This window comes from Clupea harengus, chromosome 13 (genome assembly GCF_900700415.2).
Source record: "Clupea harengus chromosome 13, Ch_v2.0.2, whole genome shotgun sequence".
Classification (NCBI taxonomy): Eukaryota; Metazoa; Chordata; class Actinopteri; order Clupeiformes; family Clupeidae; genus Clupea; species Clupea harengus.
The window spans coordinates 9,057,156-9,084,805 of record NC_045164.1 but is presented as its reverse complement, the minus strand read 5'-3'; the positions used below and the strand labels follow the sequence as shown (position 1 = coordinate 9,084,805).

The 27,650-nt window shown below is 43.5% G+C and overlaps 1 protein-coding gene and 1 long non-coding RNA gene across 4 annotated transcripts in view; one reads left to right on the top strand and one right to left on the bottom strand.

The window, feature by feature from the left end:
- Positions 1-1,002: 1,002 nt before the first annotated feature.
- LOC116223306 lies at positions 1,003-3,255 on the top strand. Of its 3 annotated transcripts, none has more exons than XR_004165031.2 (4): positions 1,003-1,031; positions 1,910-2,565; positions 2,646-2,699; positions 2,795-3,255. It is a non-coding gene; the product is annotated as an uncharacterized LOC116223306 (long non-coding RNA). The 3 variants fall into 3 exon arrangements; XR_004165032.2 differs by lacking the exon at positions 1,003-1,031 and having other exon boundaries at positions 1,809-2,379; positions 2,472-2,565; positions 2,795-3,253; XR_004165030.2 differs by lacking the exon at positions 1,003-1,031 and having other exon boundaries at positions 1,809-2,565; positions 2,795-3,254.
- Positions 3,256-5,988: 2,733 nt separating this feature from the next.
- The window catches only part of LOC105888574, a 55,829-nt gene continuing 34,167 nt past the window's right edge, over positions 5,989-27,650 (bottom strand). Inside the window, exons 3-7 of the mRNA XM_031578628.2 lie at positions 9,612-9,793; positions 8,790-8,977; positions 8,494-8,650; positions 7,722-7,846; positions 5,989-7,080 (exon numbers count right to left, since the gene is read on the bottom strand). Coding sequence (XP_031434488.1) covers positions 6,700-7,080; positions 7,722-7,846; positions 8,494-8,650; positions 8,790-8,977; positions 9,612-9,793 — 1,033 coding nt within the window. The 3' untranslated portion in view covers positions 5,989-6,699. The remainder of the gene's footprint in view (positions 7,081-7,721; positions 7,847-8,493; positions 8,651-8,789; positions 8,978-9,611; positions 9,794-27,650) is intronic.

The following is a 27,650-nucleotide window of genomic DNA, read 5'->3' as shown; positions in this document are numbered from 1 at the left end:
CATTAGTAAACTCAAGGCTGCTTTTCCTGGAAGACTTTTGAGAAATTCTGACATGATGTTGAGGGTCACATTTAGTATTTCCACAGTGATGATTCTAGCCTGTTTGGACCAGTTGTACTACTTTGCAGCTTTTGGGTCTGCTCTCTGTGTTTAGAGTTCCTCCCTGACCTCAATTCCCATGACCTACAAAAAGAAATAAAATAAAAAAAGTCACCAGTCTTTCCTACACTATTACACTACGCTATTTTCTAATCATCTCAGACAACCAGGATAGACTGAAGGATAGAAGTGCCTGCTATTGTTATTTTTATGGATCATTAATATGGCAGAGGGAAGTGGTTGTATGTGCATGTGTGTGTGTAGGCGTGTGTACTTGCAGGCATGTGCAATCGCATCAGATGAATAGTTTTGAGATGTGCTCACTTCCCTTCCTCAATGGGTTGTATTTCATTGATGCACTCTCTAGAGGTTCATGGGAAGAGACGGATACTTTTGCCATTAGGTGCCATAAAACAAGATGAGGAACTACCCCTCCCCAAAGCCCCCATTCCTATTTTGAGAGTAGTTTCCGGTAAATCATAGGTGTGAACTTGAGAGGAACATCCCTATATTTTATCACAAGGTGTCTTTATTTACAAATCATGATGTACAAATAAAACAAAAACAAAAACAAAACATTAGGGTACAATGAATACATCCCTATATTTTGTCACAAAGTGTCTTTATTTACAAATCATGATGTACAAATAAAACAAAAACAAAACATTAGGTTACAATGAAAAACGACAAACAAAGAACACCACCAGGTTTTGTTCAGTAACTTGTTTAGACAGATAGATGTGTAACGGACTCTAACCAGCCCGCTACAATAATTATAAATAATTATAAATAAAATGTCTCTGGGTGGTCAAAAGTACATGCAGTGGAGTCGTGGACGTTAATCTGTCACCACTTTATTGCACCTGCAACACAGCAGTAATGGGCGATTACACACAAGGGTAGCAATGCTGGTATCCCTTTCAGACTTCCAGGTAAGAGCTAACAAATTAAATGCTACCATAGGCTAACCACCGTTACATACATTATAGCCTACCGTCTACAACACTAGTAGTCAAACACCGTGATCGTATAGTGTATTAAATGTTAATGATAAAAATGCAACCAGACATAAACATAGTACATGACAGATTATAAGTATTCACACCACACTCAGGCTCAACATACCTGCAACACAGCAGTAATGGGCGCACACAAGGGTAGCAATGCTGGTATCTACAACAATTAATTAGCCAGTTAGCACCCACTTAATGGCTAGACAAACATTTATAACTCATACGTATTTAACGCCGCTAAGTTGCATATTCAACGGGATGCAAATAGCGGAGATGATAGACAACAATCTTATATCACACAAAAAATACACGTGATGGAAAACTTTGAAAAATACACAACACCAATTAATCTCATTAACGGAGAATTAAAGAAATCCAGCTTACCCCTTTCACAGACTTCCAGGTAAGAGGAAGTCTTGAGGTGTGTCACACCAATTATCGCCTCATTAGCAACAACACTGAACCCAGTAGTGGAACCTGTAAGTAGACGATGGGTTGACTCAAAAACGATCCGCATACGGATGTAATTCTAGAATGTTGATTGGTTAAGATGAGTTACCAGGCAGGAACGGAAAACACCATTTATTTGATTGGCTAATACCAGGACCTCTACTTTTCCCGCTGAGCTGCAACGTCGTTTGCCTGACATTTAATGTGGTGTCACGTTTAACGTTGCTGTTCAACATTAATAGCAACTGAATTACACGTGTGTTAGGTGTAATCTGTAGCGTTAAATAACATAAACTGAGAGTTTGTTAATGACTGTAACAAAGCTCTTTTTGAAACCTTTGGGATAGAGCATGCTGTAACTTCAGCCTACCACCCGCAGCGCAATGGGCAAGATGAGCGCTCAAACCAGAACATTAAGCGGCATCTTGCAAAGTACTGTAATGAGGAGCGGAATGACTGGGACGTCTATCTGCAACACGCTGTTTATTCGATAAACACCTCGAAGCAGCGTTCCACAAAGGTGAGCCCATATTTTGCAATTTATCGGGTTCATCACGGCAGCAGCGCCGATCCAAAGGTAGATGACTTTGAGATCGCGAACAGTGAAGAGACGCTGCAGAGGAACGTTGGGCTGGACCGTTTAAGGTGGAGTCCATGACAGCCAAAAGAGTGTCCAGATTGGTTGACAGGTTGAATGTTCGCCATTTGAAGCCATATGTTCGTCGAACAGACACGCCCAAAGATGTCGGCATCGCTTCTGATGTCCAGGAATTGAGTGTATTGTGCGACATCTCGATGGAAGCTGTAGGTGCTGAATGTAGGTATTTCTTCATTTATACATCTCCACATATGTACTGTCAAGTTCAATGTAGAGTGTTGAATGTGTTTTATGTTCCTTTTTCCTAAAAGGTGCAGATGTTGATCACACATTGGAAGTTGTCGTGCCACGTTTCGCGACTTAGACAGTCTGGCAGGCCCAGAGTTCAACTGGCTGACCGATGATGTAAGTAAAACTTAGAAATACATTTTTATTTTACTTTTTTCCTATCATGTTGTCATCAAATTTCTTTTTCTTTCTTGTAGATTGTGAATACGTGCGTTGCAGTGATTGCTGCAGATCACAAACAACGTTCCACTGTAAGTAGTTTCTATTTTCTCTCTAGTCTGACAACTTACCAGTATCTGTTATTGTTTTGTAGAAGTTTACTCTGGTTTTTTTTTTGTTTTCACAGGACAAAGCCGTGTTCCACGCCCTTACCACAGACGCATACACGTTGTGGTGTCGTGACTGGACAGCACATAGTTGTGTTACGGAAAGAACTTTAAGCTGTATCAATGGCATTAAGCCAGATGGCGTGGTGCTACTGCCCCGTCTCGTTGGTCTGCGTTAAAATAAAGCTTTACAGGTTTGGTCAGCGGACACCTGGGGTTAAATGCGTTGTACTGTAGCTTTACAGGTTCGGTTAGATAAGGTAAAGTTGTGCCCTGCTGCTGGCGTTCCCTAGTCAATGCCAGTCACTTGGAGTTAGACATGCCTTGCTTCTGTCACCGGTCACATGGGTTAGACTTTGTCTTACAGGTGTGGTTAGCGCACACCTGGGGTTAGAAAGATGTGCCTTGTTTTTACTGTCTTACAGGTGTGGTCAGCGAGCAGTGCGTGCGTTGCGCTTGTAGGAAGTCCTTTACGGTTCCCAAGTGCGGCGTGCTATCTGTCAGCGCACACCTGGGGTTAGACGTGAGTCACAGGTTGTATTTACTGTTTTTTGTAAGGGGACAGGTAAGTTTGGTTCTCTCTCCATTTTCCCCTTTAAATGTATGTTATATGTATACCATGTTCTATGTATGTCCCTGTGAAGTTTGTATGTCTGTCACATATGTCTGTTATACACATTTGTTATTTAAAAGTATCTAAGCATCCTTTTCTTTTTCATTAACCTTGTGTGGAGGCTATCCTATAAGCCTCAGTGTGGACGGCGTGTGTTCCCCGCCATCCACACCTTTCCCTAATTGAGTAATCACACCTGTAGATATACCCAATTTCCTGTGACGAGCCACACCCAGTGCAATACTCGCCCAAGTGGCTAAAATAAGTAACATTAAAATAAACCTAACTAAAAGGTGGATAGAAATGGCTCCTACACCTTGTCTTGTCTTGTCTTGTCTTGTCCTGTCTCACTAACACCCCACCCATAACCTGTACCTTGACGTGGTGAGTGGGCTTTCAACTAAACAGGTCTTGTTTTGAATGGTGTTAGTAATCATGTTTTTAAAACAAGTATATGCTTTGCAGTATATTTCCACAGGTCTACTGAATGGAACACATCAAGACTCAATTAATTTAGACTGACCACAGCATACAAGACACTGCACCTGAAGACAGGCACCTATCTCCCTGCAATCACCCGACACTGAATGTCTTGCATCAAATAAAAAAAAAAAACATACACTGTCATAGTTTTTTCAATGTTTGCTATTGAATTGTATTTAAATTCGTTCAGATGTTGTTTATCATGTGTGTGCATATACATCTGCACCCTAGTGTAATTACTGCACTTGGTTTAGAAAATGTATTTATTGCTAGCTCTACTGATGGCTGTAATGTGTAAGTACTCAGCTGTCAGTCAAAGTTCAGAGCAGTTATGTGACACTGTCAAGATTATGTCACTAAATAAATAGATTGGTTTCAAAGACGTTAATTGGGAACCTTTTTTAGAACCTAGTTTCTATCACCAATGTTTTCTATACCTCTGTAAAACTGTTGACTGGTTGTAACTAACATTACAAACAAATTGCGAGGAAGGTTGCTCTTTTCTTCGCAAACATATTTGTTGTTTGCCATTCTCGGAAACTGATTTCAATAACCTGTAGTATGCATAGGAGTTCAGGGGGCTTAGCATTTCTAGGTTGCTGCATTGATATGCTATATTGTCTTGGATATATTTTGCATTTGTGCATAGTGTTACATACAGTTAGTGTAGCAACTTCGTGACATGAGGAGTAGACGTTCAAGGTAAGAGACGTGTTTATTAATGAATTAAACCCGATGCGACCAAGATAGGATGTCAACAGGTTGACTACCAGGCTAAGCTAACGCATCGTTTAGCTACGTTAGCTTGCTGCTATGTATTTTCCACGGTTGAAAAGTTCGGTGAACAAGTCGGTTGTTTGTTTAGCCGTATGACTTCGTAAAAATTCGGTTAACAAAACAGTTGAGTATTAAAACTTATAACTTCACAGAATTAAAATAAAAAAATAAAACGATCGTTTAAAAGTCAGGCAAACGACGTTGTAGCTCAGCGAAAAAATAGAGGTCCTGCTAATAGCCAGTTCCTGCCTGGTAACTCATCTTAACCAATCAACATTCTAGAATTACATCCGTATGCGGATCGTTTTTGAGTCAACCCATCGTCTACTTACAGAACCAACTAAAAATATATACATATGTACAGAGATTTGGGGGAGTTCATAAAAGGCACAAAACTTCATTTTTTACATTGTTATAGATGGATACTTTATTAATGCGAGGGAAATTTTAGGACATCCAGTAGCTTATACAACTTACACAACTCACAGACACACATACACAAATCACATACACATAGGGAGAACATGTTCAAAAGGAGTGGGGTGGTAACAGATACAACAATGGGTCTGACCCTATGGTGCAATGTGCATGATTGTGAGTGACAGTGTAGATGCCCTGGAGGAAAGGGTACCTGCTGCTTGTGTGGATAGTGCAAAAAGATAGTGTTCTTGTGCTTGTGTGGATAATGCAAAGAGATTAAGAGTATAATAAGAGAATATGGGACATTAAGTCTGTGCAAGGGGCTAGTATAGCCAGTAAAGGGTAAAGGGTCAAGGGATGGACAGTGGGTTGGTATAATACGATGGGGTGGATGATAGGGCAGACTGAGGTAGGCTCATGCAGAGAAGTCCATCTCCCCCCTCCCCTTCCGCGTGGAGTTGTATAGCTGAAAAGCCCTGGGGACAAAGGACCTCCTCAGCCTGTCGGATGAGCATGACAGAAGACAGGAGTCTGCCACTGAATTTGCTCTTCTGTCTATTGAAAGTACTGTGTAGTGGGTGGTGGTCATTGTCCAAGATAGTCAGCAACCTGCTCAGGCTCCTTCTCTCCAACACTGTTGTGAGACAATCCAGTTCAGTGCCAACAACAGCTCCAGCCTTCCTCACCAGCTTGTCCAGTCGCCCCGCATCCCTCTGCTTTATGCTGCCTCCCCAGCACACCACAGCATAAAGGAGGATGCTGGCAACAACAGACTGGTAAATCATGCGCAGGAGTTTGTTGCAGACATTGAAGGACCTCGACCTCCTCAGGAAGTAGAGCCGGCTCTGAACATTCTTGTAGATTGCATCAATGTTGGCTGACCAGTCCAGTTTATTGTCCAGATGAACTCCAAGGTACTTGTAGGTGTTGAGCACCTCCACACTGACCTCCTTAATGGAGACTGGTAGCAGAGGAGGATGAGACCTCCTGAAGTTTATAAAAAAAAGTAACAACATACCCATAACAATTTTCACTTTTTCACATAAACACTTGGTGATGAGGATAACGGAAACTATTCAATCAAACCAAACTAACAACAGAACCTGATACCTATACTTTGGGTTTTCCCTGCCATAAAAAGGGTTAGGCGCGGCATTGGCATTTAATTGGTTGGTCTTTGACTTTGATTGGTCACTTTGAATATTGACCATGAACTTTAAGTAGGATGTTTCACTGCCATACATAATATAAAAATTAGGTTTTGAAAAAAAACAATGAAATATTGTCGTGGTAGTTCAATAACTGCTTGAGAGACCCCACATTCGATTCTGTTCAATGAAATGCATGTGTATGTCATCTCCATGTAGATTTACATTATGAAAAATATCTATTGCTTTACTTCTGCTAATAGCGAAAAATAACACCCTACAAAGCAAGCCACAAGTCACCAATTTCAAAAGATAAAAAAGAAAATGAACCATTGCTAGGTTTACCGTTTAGGGATTATAAATGCTCAACAACTACACCGTCAACTTAAACACATCCATTACCTAAGGATTTGAAAGGCACAATGTGTGGCATAGAATTAAGATGATGTTTTTGGCAACAAAGCTCCATGAGATCTTCACTTCTTCAGTTCCCTAGAGAGATCTCAATGACGAGGGAGCTGCGAGGGCTGTCTGAAGTGTTGTTGGTGATTCTCGTTCTCTGCATGTAGCCGTCATCATTGCTGACATCACAGCCCTGAGGTCGTAGTTGGGGGTGTGGCTCAGCCTTGAGACGGGCCTCATAACCGTCCCCTGGTTGATCCTCACTGGAGGTGGCTGGAGCGGGGATCCGGAAGTGGGTCTTCTCCTGGCAGCTGGATGGCGTGACGGCCGTCGGGGTGACGTCGGGGGAGTCCTCAGGCGATTGAAGCAGAGGAGTGCAGCCCGTCTGGACCTGGCTGGCAACGGAAGACTCAGGTTGCAGAATGCATTGGGAACCTGCCACTGGTTTGGATTTTAAAGAACCCTGAACAAAGGATGAAAAACAAGACAAAGGAAGGAGAATGATGACATACAATCGTGCAGTAGAACAGACAACTGGAGACCACAACTGGATGGTGCCACTGCTGCTGGGATATAAAGCAAATACAACATCAGCTCCCTGGCCAGAATCACCACTTCAAAATGGATATGTGCACTCCACCATAATCAAGTGACCAATCACTGAATAAAGAAACAGCAACCTAATTAACCTTTGCAATACATATAGCACTAGTAGGTAGCACCACCTGCTGGTAAATGACAAACCAGATGTACAGATGTACAGCTGGTTTGACTACAAATGGAGAACACATTGATTTGACTTAATATAGATCTCAGGCATTGACATCATCTGGAGAATATGTCCAAATATGAAAAACCGCCTACATAAAGCCACAAATGACTAAACTTTTATTCTGACTATTCTGCAACTATGATATTAGACACATACATTTCCATGCATGTAGCATAAATGTATGCATGTCTGTGCGTGTATGCGTGCATGTGTATGAAACAAACATAATCCACAGTGATCATTGTCAACAACGTAGACAAAAATGATTTTTTTTTAGCGATTCCTCAAGACCCTAATGACGTGTCTCTCTGGAGAGTGACTTTCTGACTTACGGGCATCATGGCGCTTGTGCGTTCTATCATAGTCTTGACCACTTTCCGTGCACCCAGGAGAATGCCCACTAGTGTCACCAAGACCATGATGCAGCTCACCACCAACAGATAGATGGTCCAAGAACCTGTGCGTGAGAGGTGAAGGGTCAACAAGGTTTCCAAATAAAACAAAAAACATAGTTTCACTATCTCATTTAGAAATGTCGGCCGCATTCATTTCGAAATAAGAAAACATAGGGTACCATGGATTGTAGAAGAATGAATGTAGAAGAAGCACACACATATCAAAATACTGGAGATAGCAAATGAGTTCCATTTTTACATACTTCATGTCTTAAAAAAATGCAAAATAACATTTACATTCAAAGCCAAAAAGATCCCTTGTAAAAGGTTAGAAAGGAGATTTTGTCTAAATCTAGAAAGCTATCTAATTCTTGCCTCGCCTTGCACATACCAACAACACAGTTGGCACTGAAAAGCAAAATAGCTAGCTGATCTTATTCGTTTGGTTGTGTCCATCCCGGAGCACGGAACTACATGGTGAATAGCTGGTGTAGTTAGTGGGAACGACAGGGGTGTTTATCTCTCCATCTCAAAACCATAAACCATCAAAATTAATCTGAAGATGTAACTATCTACATAAATATCCCTAAAAACCTTTTAGAATGTTGCTTTAAATAAATATACAAACAGCCAATATGCAGTTGTGAAATGACATTTCACTAATCAAACCTTTAAAAAAAAAGGCTTTCGGAAAAGTAACTTAACTAACCCTTTGCATAGTTGCATATGTCTGTGGAGGACTTATAGCGCACGCTGTCAAGGTATCCCTCTATCTCCAGGGTGCAGTTTCCTGAGTCTGCACTCCGCTGTATCTCGCCATGGCATATTTCAGCCACCGGGGAGCACTGTAAATCGTCAAGTTGCTTCTGTGATGCACAAAATGTAATAGAGGATAAGGCACGTCATGGACATCAAGACAAAAGTTTCATATTACTGTTGTGACGAGAAAGCAGAATTAAAGTTACCTACTACAAAATATGTGTAATTACTCAACATTAATCTTACCTCATAATTGATGTAGACAGCGTAGTAAAATTGCACTTCCTCTTCATCAGGTCCTTCAGTGTAATTCCCCTCGAGGTCATAGGGCTCACCTTCATCGACAGGCACAAGGGCTGTCGCGGGATTTTCAAATCCGAACTTGACCAAATTGGTCCCAACCGTCACGTTTGGCCTCGAGAGGTCCATGAAACCTGTAACAAGGAACACAAGTGGTGCTTATCAATCAATAAGCTCATGCATAGCATCATTCCACTGAAGCATCAGCGAGGGCCCTCAGAGATACACGTGACACTTCTAACCCACACCAGCACATTCTGCAGAACAAGTAACAACATGAAGGCTCTTAAAACCATAAAGAATAGAGCTCCTCAACCACCATCTCTGCCACTGGGTGCTATTCTATGCTGGGACACAAACCAAATATACCCGTTTCTACCTGCAACCTATATTACAGCAAGAAACGACACACACACACACAATGCTTTGAGTATCACAAGAGCTCTCCTTACTTTTGCGGTGTTTCTGGTGTCCTGTGCTGCCCCTATGTCTTACCTCTCAGATACAATGTTTAGAAGATCTCTATACCTTCTATTTCCTGTCCCTGTACGATTTCTGAGCCTATTTCTAATCTACAGATTGTCCTACACTGGTATTATGAAGATGGCAATCTGTGCCAATGGATCTATCCCCTTTTTTCTGAAGCATTTGAATTACTAACATGCAAATGAAAGATAAACTGAATCTGAACATGATGCTTAACACAAGTCAAGATGCTAATCATTCAGTAAATTGTTTTGCAGACCATTTGAGTGGATGAGTACTTACAGGCTACGTCAGATGAAAAATCACGGCCATAGCTGAATTTTACAATAACTTCATCAGATACACTGGATCCATCACAGGCCGCCAAAGTGAAAATGTATATGCCCTTTTTTGTAGGCGGCGTGGCTAAGGACATGTCGATATGATGTTCGGATGTGTTGGATTTAATTAATGTCGCGCCATCCCTGTTGAGAGAAACATCATAATGCATACATTTGGGCGTCACCAAATTTAGCAAAACTGTTTTCTCATCTCCTCTCTAGTGAGAAACCCAATCTTGCATTCATATGGGATAAAAGCCTGTCATTTAAGCCTACTGAAACAATACTTTGAAGGTAAACAATAATGAGGTGATTTTTACTGCTGTATTCCCTTGTTCATTTTTGAAAACCTTTTTTCATTGACTTTACTTTCTGCACATGTGCATGTGTATCAGCCTTGACAGGATGTTTTGATATCTGGCTGGGAAAAGTGTGTGTCTTCTAATTCTTATTTTTTTCCGATACAACACTAGTGATAATGTCAGGACACCGGAGTCGGGAAGCGTACCCGGGCCGCTGGATTGGTAACCCACGATTTACCCAGTGGGCTATTGAGGACCCAGATGCAGAGAGTAAAGTCAAAAGTTTGTTTTATTTTCTCACCGTCACAACGGAGTTTCACAAAATGCAAACGTGTCTTGTAAACAGCACAAACTTGAACACAAGAAGCAGATCCAAAAGCACAGAAGAACTCAAAAAGATAGTAATCCAAACGAAATCGTTAAATCCAAAAATGGCAATAATCCAAACAGAGAAGTAAGTCCAACGCACAGAAGACCAGTCAATATGAAAAAAAGGCCTAACTAAAGAAGCTATAAAAGTATAGCTCTTGCTCACCCAGGCAAAGAAACCAAAAAACAAGTATCCATAAACCGCTTGGAGAAGCAGCGAGACAGCGGCCGAGAACCGCGTTAGCAAACGTTACGAGAGGGTAACAGAGAACACTACGTCTAAACAAACGTCGCGATGACGTGTCTAGCACACTACCAGGTATTTATACCCTGGTCAAACAAAGTTAATTGAACAATCATTACACAATGCAAAACAGGTGTGGGACAAAGACAGAGGCAAACAATTCAATAAGTCCGAAATAATGTCTTTAGGCCACCAGAGGTCGCCAATGACCCCAGTGGCGCAAACAGAAATCCCAAGTCATGACAGTATCCCCCCTCTTAGGGGCGTCTCCTGACGACCCCTGGGCGATCAGGATGCTTGCGGTGAAAGTCACTGATGAGGGAGTCGTCAAAAATGTTCCGGGCCGGGACCCATGAGCGCTCCTCTGCGTTGTAACCCTCCCAGTCCACCAGGTACTGTAACCCGCGCCCAACCCGACGGGAGTCCAGCAACCGGCGAACTGTGAAGGCGGGCTGTCCACCCACGATGCGGGGGGCGGGAGGGGGCCTGGCAGCCGGAGCCAGAGGAGAGGATAGGAGGGGTCGCAGGAGGGAAACATGGAATGAGGGGTTAATCCTCAGGGTGCGAGGGAGCTGGAGCTGGTAGGTCACCGGGTTGATCCTCCGGACGACCTTGAACGGACCAATAAACCGAGGCGCCAGCTTGCGGGACTCCACTCGCAAGGGAATATCCCGTGCGGACAACCACACCCTCTGCCCTGGACGGAAGGATGGAGCAGGTCGCCGGCGCCGGTCGGCCTGGGACTGGTTAGTCCTCGCGGTGCGCACCAGGTTCTGCCGGGCCTTCCTCCAGGTCCGCCTACACCTTCTCATGAAGTGTTGAACCGAAGGCACCCCGACGTCCTCCTCCTGCTCTGCAAACAAGGGAGGCTGGAACCCAAACTGACACTGAAAAGGAGACAGATTAGTAGCGGAAGACTGGAGGGTGTTGTGTGCATATTCTGCCCACGGCAGACAGGAACTCCAGGAGGACGCGTTGTCTGCCACCAGTGCCCTCAGGGTGGTCTCGAGCTCCTGGTTCATCCTCTCCGTCTGTCCGTTCGACTGAGGGTGGAAGCCGGAGGAGAGACTGGCCGTCGCCCCAATGATCTTGCAGAAGGCCGCCACACCCTGGAGGAAAACTGGGGACCACGGTCGGACACGATATCCTGTGGAAGCCCAAACAACCGAAAGACATAGTTAAATGTGAGTTTCGCTGTCTCAAGTGCGGACGGTAGCTTGGGCAATGGCACAAAGCGACAGGCTTTAGAAAACCTGTCTACGATGACAAGAATAACCGTGTTCCCCTCCGACACAGGAGACCGGTCACAAAATCCATGGAAATGCGAGACCACGGTCAGTGTGGAATGGGGAGAGGGTGTAGCAACCCCTGAGGCCGCTGGTGGGGGTTCTTGCTTCGTACACAGACGGAGCAGGCCCCGACAAAAGACTTGACATCCTCGGCCATGCCAGGCCACCAAAACCGTCTCTGCACGAACTCCAGCGTCCGTCGAGCCCCAGGGTGTGCTGTGATACGTGAAGCATGCCCCACTGGAGTACCTGTGACCGTACGCCTCGGGGAACGAAGAGGAGTCCAGGCCTCTCCGCGCCTGGGGTGGGTTCGTCCCGTTGCGCCCTTCTGACCTTGGCTTCAATCCCCCAGCGGATGGACGCCACGATCCGGGAGAGGGGAATGACGGACCTCTCTTCCTTATCCTGGCTAGACGAGGGAAACTGCCGGGACAAGGCGTCGGGCTTGGTGTTCTTCGAACCCGGGCGGTAGGAGAGGGTAAAGTCGAACCGACTAAAAAACAAGGACCATCGAGACTGCCGGGGGTTGAGGTGCTTAGCGACCTGGAGGTACTCAAGGTTCCGATGGTCCGTCCACACCAGGAACGGATGTTGAGCACCCTCCAGCCAGTGCCTCCACTCCTCGAGCCAGCTTGACGGCCAGCAACTCCCGGTCACCCACGTCGTACCGGGATTCCGCAGGGCTCAGCCGGTGGGAAAGAAGGCGCAGGGGTGGATCTTGCCGTCCTGAGCCTTCTGTGAGAGTATAGCCCCAACCCCTACCTCAGAGGCATCCACCTCCACAGTGAAAGGCAGGGATGGGTCCGGAAGGACGAGAATGGGAGCCGAAGAGAACCTTCTCTTCAGTTCACAAAAGGCCTTCTCCGCCTTAGGGGACCAGACAAAGGGACCCCGACCCTTCTTGGTCAGGGCGGAGATGGGTTCTGCAATAGAACTAAAACCTCGGATGAACCTCCTATAAAAATTTGCAAAGCCCAGGAACTGCTGTACCCCCTTAACGGACTTAGGAGCCTCCCAGTCCCTCACTGCCTTGGTCTTCTTTGGGTCCATTTCGATTTGGGCCTCCCTAAGTATGTACCCCAGGAAGGTGACTTCAGGCCTGTGAAATTCGCACTTCTGGGGTTTCACAAAAAGATGGTTCTTAAGGAGTCTCTTGAGAACTTGTCGGACATGTAGCCGATGTTCCTGCAGAGAACTGGAGAAAATCAAAATATCGTCCAGGTACACAAAAACAAAATGATTAATCATGTCCCGGAGACAGTCATTGATCAGGGCCTGGAACACGGCTGGAGCATTAGTTAGGCCGAAAGGCATTACCTGGTACTCGTAGTGCCCCGTCGGGGTGTTGAAGGCCGTCTTCCACTCGTCCCCCTTCCGGATGCGGACCAGGTGGTAGGCATTTCGCAGGTCTAGTTTGGTAAAAATGCTTGCATGGTGCTTGGTGCCTGGCTGTAGCTCGACTGAGCAGTCGTATGGCCGGTGAGGTGGAAGTGAAGCAGCCCGGCTTTTGCTGAACACCTCCTGCAGATCCAGGTACTCTGCCGGCACCAGCGACATTTCAGCAGGCTCAGGAGGCTCGGGAAAACAAAGAGGAGAGTCACTGAAGAGGCAGGTGGCGTGGCAGGTGGGACCCCACTCAAGGATGCGGCCCGTTACCCAGTCAAGATGGGGGTTGTGGCGGTTGAGCCACGGGAACCCCAATAAACCACCGGAAACTCCGGAGAGCAGATCAGGTTTAGGGAGATCTCCTCACGATGATCTCCCAGTTGCAGCCTCACCCGTGATGTGACTCGGGTCACGCTGCCATTCCCCAGTGCTCGCCCATCAAGGGCGGTGACAGCAAGCGGTGTCTCAAGGGAGACCAGAGGGATCTTGAGCCTTTGTGCAAGCCCCCGGTCTATGAAGTTACCTGCTGCTCCGGAGTCTACCAGAGCCTGGCATGAATGTTTATTCTTACCCCAGGAGATGGAAATAGGGAGATACACCGCCTGGTCCGGAGACTGGGAAGAAAGGGTTGCGCCCGTCACAACCCTCCCCTGGTTGGACGGACGACCCCTTTTCCCGAGAGCTCAAGACATGAAGATAGGCGATGACCAGTCTCGCCGCAGTACAGGCAAAGGCCCTCACGCATCCGCTGCTCCTTCTCTTTGGCCGACAGTCGGGCCCCTCCCAGCTGCATGGGCTCGGGATCGTCACTTGACTTGGACCTCCCAGAACTTGCTGGTAGTAGCCAGGAGACCCCCTGGTTCCCACGACGCTCCCTCATACGGTTGTCCAACCGCACGGCGTGGGCAATCAGAGGTTCTAACTCCCTGGGGCACCCGATCGAAGCCAACCCGTCCTTCAAGGCGTCCGACAGCCCGTGGTGGAAGGCCGTTACCAGAGCCTTGTCGTTCCATTCACTTTCCTCTGCGAGAGTGCGGAACTCTATGGCATAGTCCGTAACGGAACGCTTGTCCTGCCGAATGGTCATTAGCAGCTTGGCAGCGTCTGGCCCGGTCGTGGACTGGTCAAAGACCAGTAACATCTCTTCCTGGAAATCCTTGAAGGAAGAGCATACTGAGCCCTGCTTCGCCCAGACTGCGGTAGCCCATTTCAAAGCCTTGTCTGTGAGAAGGGTGATGATGTACGCTATGCGGAAGCGGTCCGAGGAAAAGGCACGGGGTTGGAGCTCAAAGATCAGGTCGCACTGTGTAAGAAAGCCTCGACAACCCCCCTTGCTGCCATCATAGCGATGCAGCTGGGAGACCCGGGGGTCCGCAGAGGAGTGTGGGACAGGAGCCTCAGGGAGATGCTGTGCTGCGCCTCTCTGGTCCAGTTGTTGCAGGTGCTGGGTGTGGCGAAGTAAGTCTTCACGCTGGCAAGCAATATCTGCCTGTTGGCGGACAAGGTTCTCCTGCTGGAGAGTCATGCTGTCGCGCTGGGAAGTAAGCAGCGCCTGCTGGTGGACCATACGCTCCCGCTGCGCAGCCAGCTCTGCCTGCTGGCGAGTAGCCTCCTCCTGCTGGCGAGCTTCTGCTTCCTTGTGGTGAACTAGTGCTTGTTCGTGCTGGTCAAGACGGGTGTTGCTTGACTGTAGGCTAAGAGATATAGCCTGGAGCGTCTGCTCCATTCTTTCCCACTGCTGGGACATTTGCTCTGCTAGGTCCATAATGATCGCGACGTTCTGTCAGGACACCGAGTCGGGTCGGGAAGCAAACCCGGGTCGCTGGATTGGTAACCCACGATTTAACCAGTGGGCTATTGAGGACCCAGATGCATAGTGTAAAGTCAAAAGTTTGTTTTATTTTCTCCCCGTCAAAACGGAGTTTCAAAAAATGCAACGTGTCTTGAAACAGCAAAAACCCGAACACAAGAGGTAGATCCAAAAGCACAGAAGAACTCAAAAAGGTAGTAATCCAAACGAAATCGTTAAATCCAAAAAAGGTAATAATCCAAACAAAGAAGTAAGTCCAAAGCACATAAGAACAGTCAATATGAAAAAGGCTTAACTAAGAAAGCTATAAAAGTATAGCTCTTGCTCACCCAGGCGAAGAAACCAAAAAACAAGTATCCAAAGGCCACCGCTTGGAGAAGCAGTGAAACAGCGGCCGAGAACCGCGTTAGCAAACAGTAACTGTTACGAGAGGGTAACAGGGAACACTACGTCTACACAAACGTCGCGATGACGTGTCTAGCACACTACCGGGTATTTATACCCTGGTCAAACAAAGTTAATTGAACAATAATTACAAAATGCAAAACAGGTGTGGGACAAAGACAGAGGCAAACAATTCAATAAGTCCGAAATAATGTCTTTAGGCCACCAGAGGTCGCCAATGACCCCAGTGGCGCAAACCGAAATCCAAAGTCATGACATGCTGTGTATTTAGCAATGAGTTAAAAGTGGAAATATGTTACTCACGTATTTCTAGTAACTTTTTAGAGGTATAATAATGTAAGCGCACAGCCCGGGAACTTCAAACGTTTTATATCTGAGGGTCGGACTGTAGCTAGAGAATGTGAGTGAGATATAGGTAGCTTTTCTGAGATGTTCGTGGACTTTGAAATTGTCTGCACAACACGGAAGAGACAGCAGTGAGAGAAACTTTCCTACGCCTCGACAGACTCTGTATCTGGCTGAAATACGGGATTCAGACCAGCGTGCTGGGAATCCTGGAATCTGTGAGTGCATTTTTTAGTGAACCCGCCATAGTTCCTGGCTAGTGTCAGTTGATTGGGGAATACTGTTTTATTTACGCCTGCTTTTTATTTTCATAGAGGTTAAAAGGGCCCATTATTTAATTTGTGATATTTGAAAGTATGTTCATTTGAAGGTGTTCCATGATTTAAACACTTTTGTAAATAGGACCAGGAAAAAGATAACACATTTTTGTTTTGTTTCTAGGCATTGAGATTCATTATATTGTTAGATGCATAAATTAGTAAATAGTTCATTTAACTTTGAAATAATTGTGTTGTATATGAATGTTTATTCATATATTAGACTTGGTTGGAGGTCATTTCCATTTATAAGACAAGTTACAAACATACATGAGAACCAACACTTCAGTAAGAAATAAGCTAAGGAGAAGATACTATACCGTCTGATATCAGACCTCGGTATAGCCCTGCATGAATGCCAATAGAGCCAGAGGACGCTACACTGGTCTTCCACACAGGCAAAGAAGAAGTCAAAGAATGAATTAATTTGCCATGTCGTAAATCACCTCGCATTTGTGCTCTGTTCATTCTTCGACGTAAACTGAAGATATTACTGAACACATAACTGCTTGTTATACTAATTATATGTAATATGTCAATCAGTAAGACAGAGTTCTGTTTTCTACCCCTCCGTGGCTACATCAACATGCATGTAATCACAATTTTGATTGGTCTACAATGTGTACATTGTTCTATTTGTGTTGTTATCAGGGCCCTAAGGGCTCCATTTAGCTGAGTGAGATGCTACATTTGGCCATGTTGAATCTGTCCCAGCCCTTAGAACCAACCGAAATGAGATTTCTTGTGCTAAGTTTCTGTGTAATGCAACATCCCATGAGGACAGTGCTTCGTTGCAGGTCAGGCACAGTGTACTTCCCAGCATGAACAAGGTTCACAGAATCTATAAGAACAGAACCAGCATGTGGTGTGCAGAATCTATAAGAACAGAAAACAGCGTGTATGGTGTGGTGTGCAGAATCTATAAGAACAGAAAACAGCGTGTATGGTGTGCAGAATCTATAAGAACAAAACCAGCGTGTATGGTGTGGTGTGCAGAATCTATAAGAACAAAACCACCGTGTATGGTGTGGTGTGCAGAATCTATAAGAACAGAACCAGCGTGTATGGTGTGCAGAATCTATAAGAACAGAACCAGCGTGTATGGTGTGGTGTGCAGAATCTATAAGAACAGAACCAGCATGTATGGTGTGGTGTGCAGAATCTATAAGAACAGAGCCAGCATGTATGGTGTGGTGTGCAGAATCTATAAGAACAGAACCAGCATGTATGGTGTGCAGAATCTATAAGAACAGAACCAGCGTGTATGGTGTGGTGTGCAGAATCTATAAGTGCAGAATCTATAAGAACAGAACCAGCGTGTATGGTGTGGTGTGCAGAATCTATAAGAACAGAACCAGCATGTATGGTGTGGTGTGCAGAATCTATAAGAACAGAACCAGCATGTATGGTGTGGTGTGCAGAATCTATAAGTGCAGAATCTATAAGAACAGAACCAGCATGTATGGTGTGGTGTGCAGAATCTATAAGAACAGAACCAGCGTGTATGGTGTGGTGTGCAGAATCTATAAGAACAGAATCTATAAGAACAGAACCAGCGTGTATGGTGTGCAGAATCTATAAGAACAGAACCAGCATGAACAAGGTTCACAGAATCTATAAGAACAGAACCAGCGTGTATGGTGTGCAGAACAGAACCAGCGTGTATGGTGTGGTGTGCAGAATCTATAAGAACAGAACCAGCATGTATAGTGTGGTGTGCAGAATCTATAAGAACAGAACCAGCATGTATGGTGTGGTGTGCAGAATCTATAAGAACAGCCAGCATGTATGGTGTGGTGTGCAGAATCTATAAGAACAGAACCAGCGTGTATGGTGTGCAGAATCTATAAGAACAGAACCAGCATGTATGGTGTGCAGAATCTATAAGAACAGAACCAGCATGTATGGTGTGCACACTCTCATGTCATCTGACTGCTGCATCGCTTCTAGTTCCTCTGTCCAGCGCCTCCCTGTGTAGTCTTACCATCCAGTTTGTACTGAATAGATGTGTTTAAACCAGTAAACAAGATCACAGATTAAAGAGATGCATAAAACATGAAAGTGTTTACGCAGTTACACCAAGTGTGTTGTGCATAAAGTGAAAACATACACTAGTTTTGTAATAGTCAGTTTCATCTGTCTCGTATCCCAGATCCTGTGACCAAGCCAGTAGGACAAATCTCTAGAAGCAGCTGCAGTGCCCGTCATTTGGCATAAGCCCATATTACATCAGCCCTTAATGTCCACAGCTATTGTTTGTCTTTGCAGGAATTAAGTTTGAGTTGTGCCAGTTCCAATTTAGAAATGCAGTGAAACCTGCTCTGAAAAGCCTGTAAAATGATTAAGAGACCATGTAAATGAGCCATTCACAGAGCCTAAACAGACAGTGTGAAATTCATTCGGAAATAAGCAGCCAAAATGGGGAAGGTTCCCATGTTCTTGCCATCTAATACCCTTAATTATATCAGCTGTGGGATCTCTAATATTAAATATGACTATCAGGAATGGATATCCATTTTTTTCCATAATATCCATTTTTATGGACAGTGTGACACGATCCATTTCATAGAAATCATTTCACATTTCACAGAAATGTTTTCTTAGAAACAGCAAAACTATTTGCATCCTACAACTGAAATTCTCAGAACAACTCAGAAATATAGAAAGAAAGACACCAATTATGATCAATTGTAGCCTCTAACAAAGCAAAGCCAAATTTTGTGGCTCAATCAGGAGGAGAGCAAAGGCACTTGGCAAGGCTTCACACAGCACTAAACCACTAGGAAGTAAATAGATTAGCAACAGGATACTATTGAATGATCATAGTAGTCAATCACAGAAGTATATTGTAATTGTCTCTCAAATGAGGCTGTGTTTGGCAAACTGGTGCTTTAAGAGGACAGCTTGAATGATTTAGTGGGATGTAAAGCTTCCCCAGCCACTGGTGATTCAGATCAACCATGGCTAGTGTCCTGCAGATTTAATGAATTTGTTTTCCACTGGAAGCTATCTTGCCTTTTTTATTGTCTTCCAGTATATCTGAGACCGAGGTGGTAGAAGCTAATAAATGACCCTTAAGAGAAATGTAGTGTGCAAGCCTGCTTTGATTGCAACAATGAACCATATGTCATATTTTTGACCTCAGCAGTTTAGGACTGAGGCTTTAGCTCTTGAGTTTTATCCACTCAAGTCTAGACAGAGAAAGTAAATGTGATTATATAACGTCTCATAATTCCTTCCTCCATTATTTATGTCAGCTCTAACCATCTCTACGTTCTTTATGACCCAGACAGAGAGCTTGAGCAGAGTGAGCCAGCGGTGGAGGTCCCTTACAGTGAAGCTCCGTCGTCTGGAAGAGCCACAGGTTAACTATCTATCTACACTTTTTCATCTTAATAGCTGTCGCAATTTGTGTTCTTTTTTACTCCAAACGGAGGCACTACGCAAGTTGTACTGATGCAGCATAAGTCCAGTAAGCTAAAATGAAAGGGCCAGTCAGCAGTAACACTTTACTTGAATCCTGTGTCATAAAGCTAACATAACCACGTCATAAACTTGTCATGGCAGATGTCATACACGGTCATAAGGATTTATGATAGTCAATGTACAGGGAGGTAAACATGTCCAATTAGTCATATTGGACACTAGTAATAATAACTAATGACAGGACATCTGCCTTAACATGTTTATGACATGGTTATAGTTATATCAGTCTTGACACAGGATTAAAATATTACCCATTCAGCCTTGTCAGCTCCGCTGCCATTAAGGGGATGTCAGTATCATTACTGAAATACAGCAGTTGGGGTGATGTAAAACACGAGGAACCATTCAAGCATAATATATGCACAAGAGAGCTGTGTGTGTGTGTGTGTGTGTGTGTGTGTGTGTGTGTTGCAATACAACACAGTATATTCCAAGGCTTTATTGGGGTGGTATGGTTAGCAACATGTCTGTCAAATTAGTGAGAAAATGAGTATGTGACTGTTTCTAAACTGTGCTAATTGATAGGGCTTTTGGGCCATGAACCACCCAGCAATATGTCCATTACTCTCTATCAGACAATACAAGCCATGAATATGCAGTATGCAGATCATCTTTTCATTTGGGAATCTGAGACTAAAATGGAAACCATTTGTTAACTTTAATATCCCTCAACCTAATGTGATATGCTAATGAAAGCTTTTGTTATTACAGAAATGCAATGCCAGCAGAACATATGTTTTAGCATTATGAAGCAAATAATGTGCGATTGAAATAAATGAATTCATGAACATGTGGTCAGAACACTACACAAATAGAATGCACATATAATAGGAGGTTACCATTTATGCAGATATTCACACCATTCCAAGTCAAGTCAAGCAGCAACAACAGAAGTCAACACTGTTTTTTTATTTGTTTTAATACAGCAAGAAAATACACTACTGTACATTTTTGGTGATCAATGTTGTACTGATTGTACCTCAATGTTTTTAACTTCATTTACTCTGGGTAGAAACAGGAAGTGATATCATCTGTTTTTTTCCCCCCAATCACCTGTTTACTCAGCCAATCATTTCACTGTAATCATTCCTCTCACGCACAGAAGGCAACCATGTCCCCTCTCATAATGAATATTTATAACCTAGTGCAAAGCAGTCTACTTTCTTCCCCTCCAGGCTCGACAATTTGGACCTCATCAATATGTATTTCCAAGGACTTCTGGAAAAAGCACTTCAAAGGAACTTCATCAAAGATTCCTTTTGTCTTTTTAACTGGTCTTACACCATAGCCCACACACTTTCTCCTTTTCTGACGTCTATCAATAAATCATGCCTCCTGCAGGTAGCGCTCTGATGTCTCACTCACACTACCTTCATCACACAGGAACTACTGATACTCATGGGAATGTTACAAGCTTAAGTTTTACTACATCACTAGCAATACGTATAAAAGTAAACAACGCAGGAGCGTAGTCAAGCTACGTGACAAATACTGTATGGTGGGAAGACTGATATCAAGTACAAGATATTGCTTTTCATCACAACATAACTAGTCACTGCATGACGCCAACAGAGGGGGTCAATCTGAGTTATGGTTAAGGTATTTAGCAGATGATTTTTTCCAAAGCGACTTTAGATTACATTAGAAACATTAGAAAAGAAACATTACACACAACAAGTGAATTGAATAATAATAATAATTCCAAATATCAAAACTATTATTACATTTTATAAAGTATGCCTCAAACAAAACAAAAAAAACCCAAATTAGACAGATTATGTTTTAAAAGGTGAGTTTTTAAACGCTTTTTAAATGTCATTCCACCACCGACGTACCACAAACAAAATGCGTCTTGACTGCAATCTCTTGCTGCAGAGAGAAGGCAGAGACAACAGAGGAGCAAAGTGGTCGAGAGGGGGAAATGGCACTGAATTATGACATTTAAATAAGCTGGTGTCGATCCAGTGGCTGGCGAGCGTGAGGGATTGAAATGTAATTCTAACAGCTACAGGGAGCCGGTGAAGGGTGACCAGCAGAGGAGTTACGTGTGTGTGTGTGTGTGTGTGTGTGTGTGTGTGTGTGTGTGTGTGTGTGTGTGTGTGTGTGTGTGTGTGTGTGTGTGTGTGTGTGTGTGTGTGTGTGTGTGTGTGTGTGTGTGTGTGTGTGTGTGTGGAGCCAGTAAAGGGTGACCAGCAGAGGAGTTACATGTGTCCCCTTTGACTGATCAAAGACCAAACACGCTGCCGCATTCTGAATCATCTGCAACGGATCTCACAACATATGCAGGCAGGCCCATTAAAATTGAATTGCAATAGTCTAGTTTAGACATAGACCTCGAGACAGAAGCTACATGCTCAGAGAAATGAAGTCGGTTGTCAATTATAACACACAAGTTTCGTGCAGTTTTACTTGGGGTCAATGAAGATGGAGGGTAATATTGTGTGGGATAGCCAGATTGGCTGGGAATACCAGGAGTTCAGTTTTTGAAAGACTGAGCTGAAGGTGTCAATCTCTTGAAATTGTTCCAGAAAGTGACTCTGTACTATGTAACGTCTCAAAAGAGGCAGGAGAGAAGTATAAAAGTATTTAAAAACAATTTAAAAGTTAATAATCCTATCATGCAAAGTCTACTTTTTCTAGAAATGATGTCCTCTGCCAAGAGCAGACATTTACACAAAACACTGTTCACTTAAACTTACTGAGATACGAAGATGAATTGAAGGTCACCGTGCTTTATTGGGACCTTGGAAGTTAATAATGCATCAGTGAGCAGAACGCCTGATTGATTGCACACCAGCCCGGGAAAAGCTCCCACTGGTGTTCCTCCCGGGTCTGGGCCTGAGGGATACTACACCACAACACCTGCAACTCTGCCCTGAGCTGCACTACCGATGAATAATATAGTCATCTTTTTATACACACTATAGAGGAAGTGGAGACTCCTTGGACTGCGTCCCAGAGCCAAGGAAGGACACGGGGGTGGGGACTGGAGATCTTTTGTTTGCACTTCTATTGTAACCAGCTGAGAAACAATTTTATGGCAAGCACAACAGCAGTAGCGTTAAATAATGATTTGTGGTCATCAAAAACAAGATATTTAATGAATACTTTGAATATTAAATGATGAAATAAAAATATAGCAAAGAAACACTCAGCCGTGCATGAAATAACATTGTAGGTCAATACGGGTCATTTCTGACCCATGTTGTGCCTTAGAAGGGGATTGCATAGCTTGTGTATCAAAGGGTTAAAGCTCATGCAATGTTAAAATGCAAACAATTCAGACAAAAAAGTGGGAACTCACATGAAATGAGGGTGAACAGATTATAGGGACTATCTGCAAGACCATTCACCTTTTAAAACATGGAGGTACAAATAAATCATTAGAATCACTAGACCTAAAAATAGATGATTTTGATTTAAAAAAGCATCTATGCACATGCATGCACCTAGAACTTCATGTAACATTGCTATGATCATTGTAAGTATCATATACTGGAGGTGGTAGAATCATTGTCTTCTGGCTATGCCAGGGTATCAGTCTGAGATAGCATGAGTCACTTAGTAGAAATCTGTTTTATATACTCCCATCTGCCCAAAAGGAAGAGACGGCTTTAAAAGGAGGGGGGCTCTATTTGTTTGAAATACCTGTCAGATGTAAGCCGACAGAAGACTTCAAACACAGTTCAGTGTCTGTGTGTCTGGAATGAGGGATTCGTTGTCTGGAATGCCAGCAATGGCTGTTCCTAAACCTTTCATACAGTTTCACAGACAATGTCACAAAGTTCTTTGTGCACATAAATCTGGGATTCAACATACAAATTGTTGTCAGAAAACAAATGTCAACAGTTACTACATGCCCTTAAAAATGAAAATTAAAGGGGAAACGCCAAGGTTAGAGGTAATTCATTTTAGAAGGCATTCATTGTAATAATTCTCTAAGCTCACCCCTTTCATGAACGGCCTATAGAGTGATGAAAACCATACAGCTTGACCATTGTGCCTGGGAAGAGACTCTAAGACGGATTACACCACCATTATCACTGCTGAAGCCCAGGGCACTCTTCATGTCTCTGTGGGGTTGACAAATGAGAAGGACCAGCCCTCTCACAGCTACTGCAGCATCATAGACAGGAAGAGATCTGAGCTGATCTCATGGAAGTCAAATGTCATTCTCATCGGGTCTGTGTCTGGAATAAGGAGACTGACAGGCTTGTACCATCGAGTTCAACAATTGAAAGATTAAGCCCTTATTAAACATCTTCTTATCAACATTCCGAAACCTCAGAAATTAAATGATTTAGCAACAAATTATTTGTGTAAAAGATGAATATTTCATTTGGTTAAAGATGCCTTTTATCTCAGTGTTTCCCACTTAAAGCTGCAGTAGGTAACTGTGGTTGATGGCGTGGCAGTTAGCATAATGAGCTATAAGCTAGCCCCTCAACCCAACACAACCCAACATGGAGGTAAGCTTGGCAACAACTGAGGGAGTTGAAGGGCCCGAAAAGTGACGCCATGGTTGCTGTAGTTTTGTTGGACATAGTTAGCTACTTATGTAGCTTATGTATAAACCCGGTGCTAATGCTAGTATACTGCAGTATTGTGTTCCTTGTATGTAATCTACCTGTGTATATGTTGGCAGGTGTCTGTAGTTGAGAACAAGTGTCGTTTTAGGATATTTTATCTTAGGTTAGTCTATATTGGTTTGAACAGGACAAATGTAGCTGATTTCTGTGCTTTTGTTTTGAGAGTGAGGCATGGGAATAAGACATGAAGTAGTTGGATACATTAGCGATAGTTAGTTCTCTGCGCTCATCTTCAACACTCTCTCGTGGACACAGTAGGCAGTGTGCTTTCATGCATTTTAGAGGAGTGGCTTTGGAGTGGTCAGATTTTTTCGGTTGTATACTTTCAAAATCTCTTACTCTTGCTGGTTTCTTCAGCATCATAACTTTACCCTAGCTTCAAGTCTTTTACAACTATATAGTGAATGTCTATGTTTAAATTGTAATCGGCTGGTATCACACTGCACAGCATTCGCCACTAGTCTCGTCACCATGAGAAGCGGAACTGATTCCATAGTGAATAGAGAACAGCCCCTATATTTTCATTACATGTAATGTAAGATATAACTTAATAAAAGAATACTTTACATATTCCTGAAGGAAATCTGCGGTAAAAGCGGTTTGTTTGCATTAAGAGAATTAAGAGGAAGGATATGACTTACAGGAGATACTGGATTGTATACTAAATATTATATTGTATCAGCAATGTCAATTAGATACACACAATCCAGATCACTTTGTGTTGATGATAGCCACTTTCATCAAATTCAAAGTGTATAAATTCTCCATGACTTTTCAGTGCAAACTACATGAAATAATTCCCAAGAGCTTTTCAATCACCTAGAAAATGAGCTACTGTGTAATCAGATGATTCATTCTTTTGCCTGGTGTTTCCATTGCACTCTTTAATAAGATTAGTCAGCTTTGATTTGCTTGTCAAACAGACACCTGAATGTGCACTTGGAAACATTTGGAACCACTCCTGTCATTTAGTCATATATGTTCTATATGATAACTATAGTTAATACATCATTGAAACATTGGCAGGATAAATGGGAAGAGGAAGAGGATTTCTGCACAGTTCAGCGTCTAGACTATATGAAGATGTGTTAGGACATAATGAAGAGGAGTTCATCTGGAGCAGAGGTGTCAAATGTCATGGGTACAATTAAGTGGAGACCTTCTGGTCCATTTCAGCAAGAAATCAACCTTGCGTGAAGATGTGCAGAGGGGACCAGCATCATGGAAGAACAGTATCAAAGTAGGTATACTGTATGCGTTGCAATATTAAATGTACTTGGTGGGTTTGGTATTTTGTACAAAAGTCTATATTCTGCAGAGGCATATAAAAAAGATCAGAGTATATGCTCAGCATATGATCTTGCAGCAGACAGTTTTCCGTGCTTGTATACCGTGTTTATGCTGCTTGGGCCCTGAGGGTCATGGATGATCAAAAGCACTCAAGATGCTGTACCACACCATGTAAACAGAGAGCTAACTGTTCTCTTCCATTTTACACTGGGAAATTATCTTGATTCACAGCACTTTCTTTGAGACCAGTGACAGAAATGTAGGGGCAGTAAATCGTTGTATATCCCGTCTTGACATAGTTGGATTTAATTGGCATTTCAAAGCTTAAACGTTAACTTTTCTAACCCTTTCAACAATGCGTCTGGGAAATTTCAGGTGGCTTCAAGTCCTTAAATTGGTGGCAGCTTACTTGCCACCATTTGGCTCCTATAATGAGCGTGCCTTTTAACACTGCACAATGCTGTCGGGTGAAGTTTTGAAATGCGTTGAACAGGTCCAGACTCCTACGGGCGCCACGAGTACTTTAGAGCAATTGAAAAAGTGTAAGGGATAGGATGAATCAATAGAGTGTTTTCCCCCTCCCCGTCAGCTCCCATTGTTGATGCCTTTTGGAATGCACACAAAAGGCTGGCAGTGCACAGCGTTAAAATAGCTGGCAACCCGCACTGCTCATGGAGCATCCTGGGGATAATTGTGGGAAGTGGCAGTGGAAGTGACGCCAAGATCAAATGATTAACATCCCAGAATCTGTGGCTCATGGTGGTGGTAGAATTCAAGAGGTGCCTGCTGCTTGTGCTTGGGCTCTGCATGACATGAGTTTTAAATATTCAGCTGCCCACCTGCTCAAACTCAGCCAAGTCTTTCTTTCATCACGGCGGCCAAAACAGCAGGGGAAGGAGAGTGCCTCTGTGTTCAAAACTGAGGCGATGCCACCTCTCCTCCCTTTGTGTTACATGTACGTTTTGACCTGATCAGCACACTGTTCCATTTAGGCTCTACGTCTGTGTGTGTGTGTGTGTGTGTGTGTGTGTGTGTGTGTGTGTCTGTCTGTTTGTTTGTGTGTGTGGTTGTGTGTACCTAGTGCCTACCATTTCTATTTACCAATATATAGTACCTCCAAACTAGCCTGAACTACAATCTCAGCCCTGATCATAGTGAACCTAGCAATAACCACCTAAAACTTTTGTTATATACTTTCTATTTCTTGGTGACAACTGTAGGTAGCTGAAAAGGGGGCTATGAAAATGATAAGGGACAAAAAGACTATATGCTTTCTATTCTATTAGGCTATACGACCTGAAATACATGTTTAATGATCCTTTGAAACATTTGTGATTTAGTTTTGAAAATGAATAGGTAAGAAAAACACTGTTATTAATCTATGAATCTGTTAATAATAAAAGTCTTCACTCAGATTCAACATGAAAAATGTACTTAACTTCACATGTAAGGCTAATGTATCTTTTAACATATGGTGAAAGTATGCCATGTTTCGGTCTTCTTCTAGTCCACACTCAGACCTCAGGGCACTGCCAGGGCATGACGGTCACTGAGTCCCATTTGCAGGCTTCTATTTTCTATGGATCGAGCGGACCTGCCTACCCGCATGCATACACTACATGAATAATGCCTCAACACTTCAGCAGCTCACAGTGAAGATACCGACACATTCCGTGACGACCTACAGCTTTTCTCGGTATACAGGAGGGGAGGATGATCAATTATACATCAAAGTAATTGTTCATCAGTGGAGAGTGAGGCATACATTAGCTGCCTTGGTATCAGATGCTGCCTGAGAGCAACTCCATCAGAGCGGAGTCAAAGCAGCTCACCCTTAGCGTCTGTCTTCTCACGGAAGTCAGAGGAGGGGCTGTCACACCAGCGTTTCTCGCCTGAGAGCAACGTGTTAGTATTTGCACCGTGAGTAATGTGACTAGGCCCTCAAAAACTTTCACAGCCTGGGAGAGGCGAGAACTTGTTATGGCTGCATTCAGATGTGACTTCCTTGTGACTTGAGAAAGGGGAATATTTAATGATTGCTTCTTTTGATAGTTTGTTGTTTAGCCAGCAGCACGCATAGACACCCTTTCTATGGTCTATTGTTCATTTTTTTTTCAACATACAAAAGCACGAGCACGGAAAGCCTATGGTATGATGTACTGCATATGT